Source organism: Ostrinia furnacalis, unplaced genomic scaffold, assembly GCF_004193835.3.
Source record: "Ostrinia furnacalis isolate ACB-3 unplaced genomic scaffold, ASM419383v2 OfSCF3544, whole genome shotgun sequence".
NCBI lineage: Eukaryota > Metazoa > Arthropoda > Insecta > Lepidoptera > Crambidae > Ostrinia > Ostrinia furnacalis.
The window spans coordinates 329,120-345,013 of record NW_021133783.1 but is presented as its reverse complement, the minus strand read 5'-3'; the positions used below and the strand labels follow the sequence as shown (position 1 = coordinate 345,013).

Sequence of the window (15,894 nt, the reverse complement as noted above, 5' to 3'; positions counted from 1 at the left end):
TTCGAACAATATTTTCATTGAATAATGTTTCCGACAAAGGTTGTCAAATTGACTGACATGTTTATCGTATAGTACAGTCCACTATGAAAATTAGCTATGGTTTGTTTCAACTACCTATTTTAAAAAATTTTGTCACTTTCTAAGTGTTGAATTTTATGGAATTGGGAAACAACTACCGAGTTTGATGCGTTCATGAGCAGACATTGCAGTTGAATATTCAAGTTCTGAATTTGATTATTCATTATTAATAAAATAAATCCTACTAGCTCGATTGATGGTTTCATTTAATTTATTTAAACCAGGTTACCTATAATAATATTTTTTCGTTAATTTATGAAAATATCAAATTAGCCCGTAATCCTGAATCCTGATACATAAAGTTAGCCAATTAATTTAACACAGGTACGACTGTACTCAGTGTTGCACTATCAAATGCAATTGTCGCGCCTCTATGCCAGGGTTTTTATGTTCCTGGTCAGGCTATATAAAATTAAATCATCTATTTTAAGTACAAAAATGAAAATATTTTTTATATAACGAATACTCTAGCCTATCAAAAATTCCATGCTTTGGTCTGAGGCTTTGGTACCTACTGTACCTAGAGATGGGTAGTGGGTAAAAACCCATTTCACCCGATTGGGTTTAAACTGGGTGATTTGGGTAAAAACCGGGTTTTTAACACTTAAGCTACGGCTTGGTTGCTAGGCCCCGCTGCGCCCAGCGTGGGTCCCACACTGTGGCTCGCAGGTGCTACGGCCCGGCTGCTAGGTCCCGCGGAGTCAACAACAGTAGCGCCCCGCCTGGGTCCCACACTGTGGTCGGTAGGTGCTACGGCTTGGTTGCTAGGCCCCGCTGTACCCCGCGTGGGCCCGGCAGGTGCTACGGCCCGGCTACTAGGCCCCGCAGAGTCGACGACGGTAGCGCCCCGCGTGGGCCCGGCACTGTGGCTCGCAGGGACAGCAGGTGCGACGGCCCGGTTGCTAGGCCACGTGGGCCCGGCAGGTGCTACGGCTCGGTTGCTAGGCCCCGCGGAGTCGACGACGGTAGCGCCCCGCGTGGGCCCCGCACTAAAGTCGGCAGGTGCGACGGCCCGGTTGCTAGGCCCCACTGTACCCTGCGTGGGTCCCACACTGTGGCTCGCAGGTGCTACGGCTCGGCTGCTAGGCCCCACGGAGTCGACGACGGTAGCGCCCCGCGTGGGCCCCGCACTAAAGTCGGCAGGTGCTACGGCTTGGTTGCTAGGCCCCGCTGCGCCTCGCGTGGGCCCGGCACTGTGGCTCGCAGGTGCTACGGCCCGGCTGCTAGGCCCCGCGGAGTCGACAACGGTAGCGCCCCGCGTGGGCCCCGCACTAAAGTCGGCAGGTGCTACGGCCCGGGTGCTAGGCCGCGCGGGCCCGGCAGGCGCTGTGGCCCGGCAGCCTGGCCCCGCGACTATAGTGGGCGGGCACTAGCTGGCGACGTGCTGCGGCGCGCGGAGGGGCGCGGGCGGCGCGGGGTCGCCGAAGCTGCCGCGTAAGGAGTCCTCCATGAGCCGGCACAGCTTGTCGCGGTCCGCCTGGAAAAGTTATAGTGTGGTGCTTTAGTTTCGTTGACACCGTGACATAACACCGGTGATCGATTGACAAACTTTTTACGAACTTTCGCAAAGCTAAAATTAGATTTCAAAACAACTGTAAGCCTAGGCGCAGACCACCGATTTTATTTTATTTTATTAAAAAAAAGTACACATACAGGTTACAGTCATTTACATATCAAAATACATAAACAAAATGAACAGTGTCTAGACTCCAACCTACAAGTAGCGTACATTTGAGTAAGTTACGATGATTTTATTTACGTTGCACAATTAATAAACGAGTGTTAGCCGATAGTTAGGCCCGATTCGATAGGCAGATGTGCGCACTTTCATACATGTCCATATTGTCCATACTGATTAACAGCCCGACTCGGCCGTTTCTTCATATAAATTAGAATCGGGCACAACTATCAGCCAACTAAAAGTCAGTGGTCTGCGCCTAGGAATTTTCACGCCAGCTCCACTACTCGCGAAGTTGGCTGAAAATCGCAGTAAGATCATCCGACATGTCGCGTTTTGCGCCCGAGTCAAAGGGCCCGAAACGTGGCAAAATTTCAAGACACTATACGACTCGGGCAACTGCGGTACTTCACCAAAGGAGTAATGTAACTGATGTAAAGTTTACAGAAAATACAAACCTTGTGTAGAAGAAAGGAAACCCCGACGGTCAACTCAAAAATAATCTTGGCAATTTTTTACGTACTCACTAATGAGCGAGTAAAAAAATGACATTAAATGTATGACGTATTGTACAGCGCCCCTAGCGGAAACGTTCAAGAACTAAATTTTCATACATATTTTTAACGCGGTCACTAGTGAGGACGTTTGATATAAACTCGCACTCAGCCCACTGTAACGAAAGTATGTTGTCAGATAGAAAATACACTGGTCTTCACAAAAATCGACCCTCCCGCAACAAGCACTTTCAAACGTATGCATTCCCACTTCCCACAAATGTTGGCACCATTTGAAAGCCTAGTTCTAAAGTTACCAGAGTTACTTCTTCAAAAAATAGGTAGTTACGCTTGTGCCAACTTTTATGGTTTTAATACTGTTAAGGTGATGCCTTGCGAATATTGGGCGTTTTAAAGAAGCGCAGAATTAGTTTTAATCGTACTTTTCTTATTACTTATGTTTTTATTTTGAAATATGTCATAGTTGACTAATAAATCTAGTGTCTGGTCGAAGCCGAAACATGAATGGAAACAATTTTCTCGATAGAAAAAAAATCCAAAGATGACCCTTCTATTACTCGGTTTTTCGTTTTATAAGCAGATAGGCTAATATTTCAATACCAAATTTTGTATATTGGTAAGGTAATAACATATTATAAGTACTGGTCGAGTTATTTTCTTTAAATAGTGTTTGGTTTTTCAATAAATACATGATTTCCGATTTTTGTCGCTTACGTTATTTTATTTCGCGCCGCGCGCGCTATTGCCTTTCCTCGCGTGTGCGAGGCATTCAGTCGGCCGAAAACTTTTACGAGGTAGCGCCTTAAGTTGAGATTAATCGCTATCCATCTGTTGAAGAGGACACGTGAGATTATTATTTGGTTTTATAACCATAAAAATTGGTCTAATTGATCCCAAAGGTGAGCCCACAGTTAGGTCTTTTTTCAAGTCACATTTATTGTACGAGTATGTCGAGTATATTATGTTAATCGTTTATTAAGAAATTAAATGTGTTTTTCTTTATGGATATTTATTGGGCTTTCAAATGACACCAATATTGTTGGGGCACCATGATTGTGTCAGTAGAAACGAGGTTTTCTGTAAAACGTAGGTGGGCCGATTTTTGTGATGACCAATATACACTCAACATCAAATAAACCGCACCTTCCACGACGCGAACTTTAAAGATTTTCTTCTGACACAATCATGGTGCCCCAACAATATTGGTGTTATTTGAAAGCCCAATAAATATCCTAAAAGAAAAACACATTTAATTTCTTAATAAATGATTAACATATACCATAAATATGACCTGAAAAAAGACCTCAGTTTGGGCTCACCTCTGGGATCAATTAGACCAATTTTGATGGTTACAAAACCAAATAAAGATCTCACGTGTCCTCTTTAACAGATGGATAGCGATTAATCTTAACTTAACAGTTTTATAGTCATAAAAAATGGCTATAGCGTAACTACCTATTTTTTGAAGAAGTGACTCTGGATCCTTGTAAAGACACATTTTTGGGGTAAAAACCTTTCCTTTAATGAAATCAAGTTTAGAACTAGGCTTTCAAATGGTACCAATGTTGGTGGGAAGTGGGGATGCATACGTTTGAGAAGTGCTTGTTGCGGGAGGTGCGGTTTATTTGATGTCGAGTGTAGTTAGATTCCATACCTCGTGTATGAAGCCGAGCTGCACCAGCTCCCGGGCCAGCGCGTGCGCGGAGTCGCGGCGCGTGACGGCGCACGTCAGCTGCCGGTTCATCTTGTCGTCCATGCGCAGCAGGATCGTCATCTGCGGGTGAGGAGTCACACGGTGAGCGAGCGAGAAAGGTAGTGTACGAGCATGATTATATTATACATCCTGCTGCACCGTCAGCATCGACCGCCGGGCGACCCATGAACTAGGGATGTGAAAAAAATAATCGATTATTATAAAATAGAATTCGATTTTAAAATGTGTTTTTTTTTTAATTTATAATCGATTAATAATCGATTTTTTAAAATCAACTTTTTATAATCATGCAATAAATGCACCCCGATATTACGTTTGGTCTTCTGGCTCGGAGCCCAGAACGCGAACTGCCAAACTATCTACATTCATTTGCATTGCATTCATAGCTCCATAATAAAATTGATTTTTTTCTTAGGAAAAATCGATTTTTTTCTTAAGAAAAATCGATTTTTTTTTAAAACAGATTTTGACTGTCCGTCGTTGTGTCTCATTTCCCCCCGCTGCGGCCAAGACACCCTTAGGCCCTTTTCACACGTCCCGGTTGCCGGCTAACCAGCGCCGGGTACCCGGTGTATGGGCATGCCGGATTAATTACGCCGGAACATGTGAAAGCTACGTACCATGCCCATACACTTCACCACCGGGTACCCGGCGCTGTGAAAAGGGCCTTAGCCGTCGCTATGATCAGTCCGGTGAGTCTGCCGGGCTGGCAGCGGGTCCCCGCCGCCTACCTGCCGTCCTAACACTGCTGCCCTGGGCCACTTGGGAGCGGCTTCCTTCCTATCACACCCTTATTATGTTTAAGTAGGTATCTATTGTTAGGCAGGGCTAGGGCTCTAGGGACTTATGTCCCTTTTCACCATCAATCCCTAATTTTTAAGTGACCCCTATGAAAAGAAAATTCCTATTATGTGTTACCATAAGGGTCATGCATTAGTGTCTTAGGGAATAGGGACTCTAGACTCTCTAGGGAGTTAGTTTCCTTCCTGACCACATATCCCTGGCACGGGAGCGATGCCTTACAATCTTAAGGCGTCGATAGTATTAGTGAGGCATGCCTCGCGAGCCAACCTCGCGGTGTAGAAACGCGTTTGCTTCGCGAGTCAATAACGTCGCCGTCCAAGAACAAAGTCGTAAGCAGCCTGGCGAGCAGGGTGGCTGTTGGTGCTTCTCAACACGTCGGGCTTCATCGGCATCGATCGGCCACCATCGTTTGCGTGTGCAGCGCCGGCACACTCTATATGTGCCCGATGCCCGTCCACTCAGCCTCTCGACCACTGCACCGGTATCAGACGCGGCTCTCCCACGTAGGCGTGAACTAGTTATTTTACCTACAATATACCTATGAAATAGTCTCTCCGTCCGAGTTCGTTTCAGCCAAATGACGTCCACTGCTGGACAAAGGCCTTCCTCAAGGTTTTCCACAATGAACGGCCCTGCGCTGCCCGCATCCAGGCTCTTCCCGCGACCTTTACCAGATCGTCGGTCCACCTAGTAGGAGGCCTGCCCACGCTACGTCTTCCAGCCCGTGGTCGCCACTCGAGAACTTTCCTGCCCCAACGGCCATCGTCTCTACGAGCTATGAGCTCCGTCCGAGTACGACTCTATTATTTAAAAGACAATGCCGGAAATTGGCGTCTTTTTTTTTCGCGCGGCCATCGACCAAACCTAAGAGAAGTTTGATGATTTTCATACTAGATTTGCTTTTTGCGCGCAAGTTTTGTAAGAAATTGCAACAAAATAGTGGTAATTGTATGTGTAAAAAAACAATACCATCCATTAAAGGCATCAGTTTGCAGCAGAATCAGCGCAATAAAAAATTAGCGCAATATTTTGTTGCAATTTCTTACAAAACTTGCGCGCAAAAAGCAAATCTAGTATGAAAATCATCAAACTTCTAATGCTCGTAACTCAGTTCAGACTGAGTTTAGAGGTATACATGTCATAGTAAGTTTGGTTTATTACACTATTTTGTAATAAAAAAACATGGTTTGGTCGATGGCCGCGCGAAAAAAAAAAGACGCCACCTTCCATACAAAATCTGGCATTGCCATTTTGTCTAGTAAGATCCTAACAGTGGCAATGTCAATACACGCCTTCAGTCCAGCAGCAGGACATCATTGGTCGTGCTACACTACACACTGACCAGCAGGTCGGGCGGCTGGTGGTGGTGCGGCGGCGGCTGGAGGCTGCACATCATGTTGACGACGCGGCGGGTCTCGAGGTCGCGCGGCGGCGGGTCGGCGGCGGTCGTGCTACACTACACACTGACCAGCAGGTCGGGCGGCTGGTGGTGGTGCGGCGGCGGCTGGAGGCTGCACATCATGTTGACGACGCGGCGGGTCTCGAGGTCGCGCGGCGGCGGGTCGGCGGCGGGCGCGGCGGGCGCGGCCTCAAGCGGGGAGGCGGCCCGCCCGCCGACGCCGCGACCCACGCCGCAGCCGTATGCCGTCAGCGGGTAGATGCCGTATCTGGAACACGGCATANACCTAAGAGAAGTTTGATGATTTTCATACTAGATTTGCTTTTTGCGCGCAAGATTGTAAGAAATTGCAACAAAATAGTGGTAATTGTATGTGTAAAAAAACAATACCATCCATTAAAGGCATCAGTTTGCAGCAGAATCAGCGCAATAAAAAATTAGCGCAATATTTTGTTGCAATTTCTTACAAAACTTGCGCGCAAAAAGCAAATCTAGTATGAAAATCATCAAACTTCTAATGCTCGTAACTCAGTTCAGACTGAGTTTAGAGGTATACATGTCATAGTAAGTTTGGTTTATTACACTATTTTGTAATAAAAAAACATGGTTTGGTCGATGGCCGCGCGAAAAAAAAAAGACGCCACCTTCCATACAAAATCTGGCATTGCCATTTTGTCTAGTAAGATCCTAACAGTGGCAATGTCAATACACGCCTTCAGTCCAGCAGCAGGACATCATTGGTCGTGCTACACTACACACTGACCAGCAGGTCGGGCGGCTGGTGGTGGTGCGGCGGCGGCTGGAGGCTGCACATCATGTTGACGACGCGGCGGGTCTCGAGGTCGCGCGGCGGCGGGTCGGCGGCGGTCGTGCTACACTACACACTGACCAGCAGGTCGGGCGGCTGGTGGTGGTGCGGCGGCGGCTGGAGGCTGCACATCATGTTGACGACGCGGCGGGTCTCGAGGTCGCGCGGCGGCGGGTCGGCGGCGGGCGCGGCGGGCGCGGCCTCAAGCGGGGAGGCGGCCCGCCCGCCGACGCCGCGACCCACGCCGCAGCCGTATGCCGTCAGCGGGTAGATGCCGTATCTGGAACACGGCATAGACAAACATTACAATCGAACAGATTAGAGCAATAAAGACCAGTTTCTTGATAAACGCACAAGCATGGTTAAACGACGACGCTCGAAAACTAGCGTGTTTCGAGCGTCGTCGTTTAACCATGCAACGCCCACGCAGTGTCGACGCGGCGCTGACTCAACGCCGCGTATGTATTAGAGGCAGCCTAAGGCCCGCCATACACGGACAGCTTGAGCAGTTAGTCACTGATCAACATACACGGACCACTCTTGTAGTCAAGAGTCAACAGCTTGAAGCTGCCAGTGATAACTGCTCAACAAATCACAAGCGCGCGCCCCGTGGAATAAAGAAAGTGGGCGGAGGTAACTGCGCGAGAGCTGTCGACAACTCGAGCAGTCAGTGTATGGCTGGCGACTGTTGACCGCACGATGAACATTCACCGTGCTGTCGACCGCCCGAATCAGTTGCAACTGCTCGAGCGGTTCGTGTATGTGCGTCCATAGAACTCTGCAGTTCACTGTGCAGTCGCAGCTTGAAGCTGTCGACTCTGACTGCTTTAAGGGGTCCGTGTATTGCCAGCCTTAGACCGCGCGATACAATATGGCTCGACTCACGGCGAATTTGGCTCAGAACGCGGCAGATTGAAGCAGCGTCTCTACTTGCTCTGCCTCAGGAGGTAGACGCTCGGCCCGAGGCTGCCTCTAGCTAGTGGATACGCGACCAATGATGAGCGACTGCCGAGACGATGACACTCGAAAGACCAGACGAAGCAGGGGGTCCTTACCATGCTATAGAGGCTTGGTTTCTATATTTTGGGGGCGCTTAGGCATATTTTTCAGGTCTGCAATTAGCGTCATCAGTATTTTTTATGGGCATATAAGGGGCGTATGACATTTTTTTTGCTAGGCAACTCAACAACAAGGTAAGGGGACTTCTTGGCGGGAATCTGAAGCGTCATGTTAGCGGTTTTGTTTTATTTCCTCAAATTCGTGTTTGGGCGACTATTAATGTGTAATAATGGTGGATTATTAACCATTAAGTGTTCGTGAACGTGCATGAGTGTGGGCAAGTGAAGCAAAACAGTGCATCGTGATTCTTCTGGTTCTCTAAAGTTGTCCATAGGAGGTCTCAGTAAAGCACCACAACTTTACTGAGACTCAAAGGGTGGGAAGGGGTATCATCTATCATTCTTCATTATATCATTACTTGATCTCATTTTGTAACTCGTATCACTTATTTACTTGAAAATGGCACAAATCAAGTCGACCTCGACGTGTATTGCCAACATCATCAAAAAAGAAGAAGACGAACAAGGTGTTGCACTCACTTGACGTCCTCGACGAATTTCTCCAGTTTTTCCGCGTGCGGCGGCAGGTCGCGCGCGGCCAGCTCCACGCGCTCGCCGCCGCGCGCGCACCACGCCAGCGCCTCGCCGCTGCCGCCGCCCGCCACCTCGTCCGTTATCGTCTCCGATATGTTCGCTGAGGGCACATCGCAACTCAGTTACACCACTGTTACTTAAGCTTTAGAGCCTACGCTAAGACGGCACCATCGCAACTTAGTTACACCACTGTTACTTAAGCTTTAGAGCCTACGCTAAGACGGCACCATCGCAACTTAGTTACACCACTGTTACTTAAGCTTTAGAGCCTACGCTAAGACGGCACCATCGCAACTTAGTTACACCACTGTTACTTAAGCTTTAGAGCCTACGCTACGACTTGCATGGGGCATGTACCAGATTCGGACGTCCGGAACACGCAAGGTGTGTGGTAACCCGTCACAGGCATCCGCTCTACACTACTCATAAAAACATCGCTATTAGCACATACATCCCGTGACCAAGAGACAACTACGTGACCAAGAGACGTGACATTCAACATCAAATAGCTGTAGAGGTAAAAGGTCACATCGCAACACAAGTTACACCACTGTTACTTAAGCTTTAGAGCCTACGCTAAGACGGCACGGATCATGTACCCGCTTCGGACGTTCGAAACACGCAGCGCGTGTGGGAAACCGTCACAGGCATCCGCTCTACACTACTCATAAAAACACCGCTATTAGCACATACATCCCGTGACCAAGATACAACTACATTCAACATCAAATAGCTGTAGAGGTAAAAGGTACACAGCCTCTACATTTTGGTCCTTCGAGCCGGATCTAGATGCCATGTAAGCACATTTACTTGACAGCTTTAATATTTGATGGAACATGTGTGTTTTTTAAGCTACAAATTCAGACGATAAGTGTTAACCTAGCTGTTGCTACTGCGAGTAGTCAACTCCGAACTTGTACCTTTACACTTTCATGATCACTATCATTAAGACAGCGGAATTCGCGAGCAGATTATTCTGTTCGGTAATCTGTAATCTAACTGTTAAAACTCATTGCTGAAATTCCACCAAGCAAAATACGTAGAAACTTTACAGAAAAAACATAGTTAACATAAAAAATAATCATTATTTAAAAATGTTACATCATATCAATATAAAGTAACAAGTGCGTGATCACTTTCACTCAACATTAAAGTGTGCAAATCAGTGACAGATTACCCGCACGTTTACCGCAACTTAAACAGTCGTAAATACAGCGGTTTTATCGCCAACTGCGTGTACGTTACGAGTAATAAAAATGATTCCATTAAATAATTTACATATCTCGGACAATTAATTTGTCCAGCCGATTACAAGTTAAATCAAATTATGAATATTATACGAGTAGCACGTAAAAAAGGTGTAGAAACAAATGAAGCAACTTTTAGCCTACGCGCAGACCACCGATTTTCATTTGGCCGATAGTTGGTTCGGGCTGTTGATCAGTATGGAGATTTGTATGAAAGTGCGCACAATAGTACACCGATTTGGTATCGGCCAATTCTTTATACAAATTAGAGTCGAGCCTAACTATCGGCCAACTAAAAGTCGGTGGTTTACGCCTAGGCTAAAATATAGGATCTTAATTCTTTTTTTTTTAAAGATTATTACCAATTTGTATTGCCCAAATTACTAATAGTCCCATTAGCCCCTCGTGTTAAGCTAAATAAGCTTGTGTTACGAGTGGGCTCACCACAATAGTCGAGCGGCGGTGGGATTCGAACCCGCGTTCCTCGTATCTCGAGTCGGCCACTCCGACCCCTTCACCGTTCGGCTATCGTGGCTATAAAGTTCAAATTCAGTTGAAGTAAAGTCTCACCAGTGGTGTTGACGAGCGTGTGTGCCGCCAGCAGCTTCAGCGAGTGCACCTCGAACAGCAGCGGGTGGAAGAGCAGCTCGCGCGCTGTGGGCCGCTGCGCCGGGTCTTTGTTAATGCACCTGCAAGCACCGCCCGCCGGTTAGCGCCCGCCCGCGACTCACACACAGCACGGTCACAGGGTTGCCAGGTGTCCGGATAAAGCCGGACATAGTTAGGCTTTTTGATTGCGTGTCCGGCCTGTCCGGCTTTTTATTTGGCTGCCGCGCCAGGCGAAAGTCGAGCCACAGAATAAGGCACGCACGCATCAGGACGTTAGGCAACCGATGATGATAGTACTCACTCGTGAGCTCACTAATTGTCGCATGTCCGGCTTTTAGGGTAAAATGTCCGGCCAAATTAAGCACACAGTCCGGCTTTTGTGTTTTTGGACCTGGCAACCCTTACAAGTCACAGCCACAGTCAACTCACCCGCACCACTTACCTGGCGGTGAGACGCCACAAACCTGCTCAAAAGTACCTGTATATGAAATCCTTCTGTCTCGGCTCCTCCAAGGATTCGACCGTTCGCACGATGTGCTCCTCCGTGACGTGGCTGCCCGAGTCTCCGTTCCCCTGAATCTCTAGAGCGGCGGTCTCCAGAGCGCACATTCCGAACGAGTAGATATCCATCGCTGGTGTCACCATTTGCGATGCTGATTCGAGGGAAACAAAATTGGAATAAATACGTATAGTGATGCTTCTCCTGCTAAGATCCTGGTACGCAGCTCTCGCTTTTTCTACACTGAGCAAAAAATGGCACCGATTAATCGTTTGAAAGTGTTGCAGAAAAAGCTAGAGGTAATGCAAGAATCCAAGCAGAAGAAACCGTAAGTTTTGCGGAGGGGACGAGTGCTGGGTGTACTTACATCCGTATTCCGGGGCGATAAGGTGCATGTTGCGCATGTTCTCGCGGCAGGTCTTGACGTGGTGGTGGATGGCGTCGGGCGCGACGGAGCCGATCTTCACGAGCCCGTTGTGCTGGATGAAGATGGTGTCGCACGTCAGGTTGCCGTGCACGATGGGCGGCACGCAACCGTGCAGGTAGCTGTCGGACGCATTCAAACAAACCGTGACCTACTTGATTTTATCGACAGTCAAGTCATTTTTGAAATAACTAACGAGTATGTTATACAAGCTTAAAAATAACTGTCGCATACAGATTTAATACAACATATAAAAATAAAAGACGTGGATTAGGGACAATGCAATTTTCATGGGGCAAAGAAAAAAAAATCTGTATGCGACAGTTATTGTGACCTGTGTGCTTACCATGAGTTTACGTTAGGTGTGCTCGCTAGCGACTGCGTAAAAAAATGACATTTTAATGTATGACATATTGTGCAGCGCCCCTAGCGGCTACTTTCAAGAAATAAAATCTTCATAGAAATTTTTGACATACTCGCTAGCGAGCACACCTAACGTAAACTCATGGTAATCGCACTGAACGTATATTATTAAAAACATCCGTACAAAAACACACTTGCTCATAATCCTGAGATAAAGACAATGAGGTATTACTGTTAGAAGACCTTATTCCTTTGCAGGATTGCCAGTTTCTACTGGTCTCACCTGAGCGCTGACAAGATCTGCGTGCACCACCGCTTCCACGCCTGCAGCGGCAGCCGCTTCACGTTGCGCTTCGTCCGCTTCAGGAACTGCTTTAGCGAGCCGCATGACATATACTCCGTTATGAATATCACCTGGAATGTATAAATTATTGCTTTTAAAACCAATTGTAAAGAAAATTTTATAGAAAACTTTCGGGTCTTCATCGAGAGCCAAATCAGCCGCGCCCACGCTGAAAACAAAGACGGTTATTTATGATTAAATATTCCTACCAAGGAATTTAAGGATTCTATCGTTGCAAAACCTGTTGAACAAAAATAGATTTTAATTAGGTGTTAGTGAATGGGATCATAGCTTCATTAAATTACAAGACAATTAGGACTTCAGTTGATTAAGCTATTAATAGAAGATGGAAAATGAACAACACTTTATTTTCATATTAAAATACATAGCTCTAACTACATTGGCATAAAATATACGAGTAAAACAAATCACGAAATGAGAAAAAGAGAGAAGACAGTTTGTGAAAAATATGAAATGAGCTGGTTATTAGAATAGTATAATGGTGTTAGAGAACTAGCTATTTATTATTTAAAAAAATAATGGTGTAAACTCACCCTCGGCTTGTCATTGTGTGTGTCGGTCCAGTACCGGTGGAACTTGACGATGTTGGGGTGCTCGAGCCTCGTGAGGTTGTCGAACACCATCTGAATCTTGTCCTCTTGAGCCTTGAAGTTCTTCCGCTCCGAGAACTGCACCTCGTTCCACACCACCTCCACGCCTTCTTCCGTGTCCATGGCCAGGTGCGCGCAGTCGATGCCCGGCACATCGCGTTGCTCTACCTGGAATACAAAATAATCGGAATTTTAATCGCTGTTGACTGCAGTATGGTTACTTAGTAAGAGGTTTGAAGCTAGACGATCCGTGTAAATGTGAACAGTCATATAAATTATACTGCCACTGGCATATCCGTCACTTCGTACGGACCGAGAAAACAAGATGGTCCGTCTAAGTGGGGACGGGCTCGATGTAAGAAGGTATGTGACTGATTGCGCTCTCCCGAGATTCGGCAGGATTAGTGGAGGGATTGTTACTCTTAGAAGCGGTATCGCACTATAACCGATCCGAATCTAGAAAACTAGCTAGAGAAAACGTAAACTACCATACAAATAGTACTACTAAAGTAATCCATACCATATTTTCACGGATTCAGATCGGATATAATACGAAGCCGCTCAAATAATTTTTGTTAGGCGAGCTTACATTCAGCGGTGAACGTTTTTAGCCTGGAAATAAAGGATCGACCTAAAATGATTAAATCAGACAATTTACGTAACAAATCCAATCAGAATCGGAATGAGGACCGTAAATAAACACAATAAATGGGTTTATAGCTCATCAAAGAATCCGTAAACGTTCTCCCTCCCCTAATCCGTTCATTACTTCTGTCGTGACCATTAATGTTATCAATACAATCTTTTTGTTTGAAGCCAATACTGGAGCAATGATTGTATGTATAATGCAAAAGCGAGTACAACTAATGACTTGTGGCAACGTCCTTGACTGAATTCCAATTTAATTTATGTATGGATTCATCAAGCTCCGGAGAACACGTGCCGATAAGACGGCGGAATAGTTTCATAATTTAATTACGATAACTTAAGTTCAGACATAATTCTGTTAATACCTGGGGATGTTGTCAGAGAAATTAGAACAATGACGCATTGTGTTCACATTAAACAATTCGGAGAAGATTCGCTAGCACGAATTGTAGTCTTGAATTAATTGAAATTTGTCAGCATTTTATTTATTTATTTATTAGGTATATACTACAGTTGACAATCGAGTTTTGCATTGCGCAAGATGTATACTTGTCTGTAGGAAATATCTGCATAGATGCTATAAATAAGGACTAAGGAGTAGGTGGTATTTCTGGAGATTCGACTGAACTAAAACTATTAGATGAGCTTCAAGTGACTTTAAACTGTCTTAGATGATTCGCAGGCCGTTTCACGAGCCAGTTGGCGTGTTCCATTTCCATACAAACAGGAGGTGGGCATTTGCACACAAAGAGCCGGCGACCTCCGGCGATCGCGGCGGGTTGCGCGACTGGGGCAATCATCCAATTGCTCGTCTGGCCGAGGATGTTGGGATTTATGCTTGGATTAATACAGGATTGTTTATTTATTGGGCTCAAGGATACGATAATCTTGATCTATGTGTGCTGACATAGACATGGAAGCGTAGGTAGCGAGTAGGAGCACTACTCTTTGAGTCTAAATCCAATTCAAACCCAATTTTCAAGCAATAGTTGCTTAACTATAGCCGTTAGGATTTAATTAAACTTCACCGATATGTGGTGTAGATTGCAGAAGGCACTCAGCCGTAAACACCTGACTGGATAACGGACAGTTCATAAACAACAGCATATAACTATTAGTCATAGTGGTCTCGGTATCAGTACCTCCGTTTGTGTCGTGGAATAACAGGCTGCCTCAGTACATAGTGCAAGTTAATTTTAACTGTAAACAGTCGCACAATTAGATAAGTTATTATTAGCGAGGTGCTTGGACGATAGCGGCATTATCGCGGGAGCGCTCGCGAGCCCGCGCGGTCATGATGCGGAAATTCGCAATGCTACAATAGTGAGCTATACTAGCGGGACTTGAAGTTCATTGACTGGTAACATCCTCATCTATTGATTTCCATTATTATGTAGGCTGAGGGGATTTTCAATCACTTAATTACTAGCTCTAACCACAGGCCGCTACCAATCGATTAACATGGAAAGCATTGGGGGAGGCCTATGTTCAGCAGTGGACGTCCTATGGCTGAAATGATGAATTACCAGCTGTTTCAATCAGCAGCGCTTTCAATGCACAACATTCACTTGACTAACCGTTGAGTTGCAAGAGAATTTAATGGTCTCTCTTTTTTACATGAAATTCCTATCTTCATGTTTAACGAATGTTTAAGCAATTTTTTTAAATAATCAAAATTATTTTATCTCTCAAGGAAAGATTCCTCGTAAATCGTGTATGTAAACATAACAACCTAATCAGTAATCCTGGCGCTGTGCCGGATTACCGCTATCATATGCTATCAGCTGTTGGAATGTTGTCATTTTACGATTTTACATAAATCAATATGGACTCAAATCCTACCACAAATCAAATAATCGCAACAACTAATCCTAGATACTTCAACAATCGCTCTACATTTGCACGTGACAGAGACTTGTCTGCGCGTTAAAAACGCGATTTCAATGATATTTTAAAGTTGCTGCGTTGCTGAATAGCTTTCAAGGGTTTATGCCCTAGGTTAGTAAGTTATGGATACCTAAAGAATTAATATCTTATCTAAGACAGACTTATGGCCGTTTTCATTAATTTTTAAGTGACCCCTAAAACAAAATTCCTGTTATGTGTTACCATAGGGGTAACTTAAACATTAGGGATTGATGGTGAAAACGGGCATCAAATTACCAATTAAAGAGCATTAATGTGTAGACCTTTCAGTCACTCTTAATACTTTTAAAACCAAATTGTGTAAACCCTTATACCTGAAAAAGAGCACATAAAATGTATCTGATTCTGAATCAACTCGTATGAGAGTGTGCTCGATTACAATAACTCATATGTTCTAGTTAAATTATCTTATTGAAATATAGTATGAGGTGTTTAGTTTAATTGCCGTATTAATGGTATTTATGGCGGATACAATTCGCAATACAACTGAGCAATGAGAGTATGTAGGTCGTAACTAATTGTTACGATTTTAATTACCTGCCTACTTACTTGTTTAAAAACAGTTTTCTTTTTTAC

General features: G+C 45.4%; 1 protein-coding gene across 1 annotated transcript in view; it reads right to left on the bottom strand.

The window, feature by feature from the left end:
* Nucleotides 1-1,138: 1,138 nt before the first annotated feature.
* The window catches only part of Madm (MLF1-adaptor molecule), a 75,534-nt gene continuing 60,778 nt past the window's right edge, over nt 1,139-15,894 (bottom strand). The window contains 9 exon segments of the mRNA XM_028311717.1: nt 1,139-1,555; nt 3,926-4,045; nt 7,078-7,276; nt 8,595-8,748; nt 10,466-10,584; nt 10,983-11,157; nt 11,371-11,549; nt 12,074-12,204; nt 12,688-12,912. Of these exon segments, the coding sequence (XP_028167518.1) occupies nt 1,448-1,555; nt 3,926-4,045; nt 7,078-7,276; nt 8,595-8,748; nt 10,466-10,584; nt 10,983-11,157; nt 11,371-11,549; nt 12,074-12,204; nt 12,688-12,912 (1,410 nt within the window). The 3' untranslated portion in view covers nt 1,139-1,447.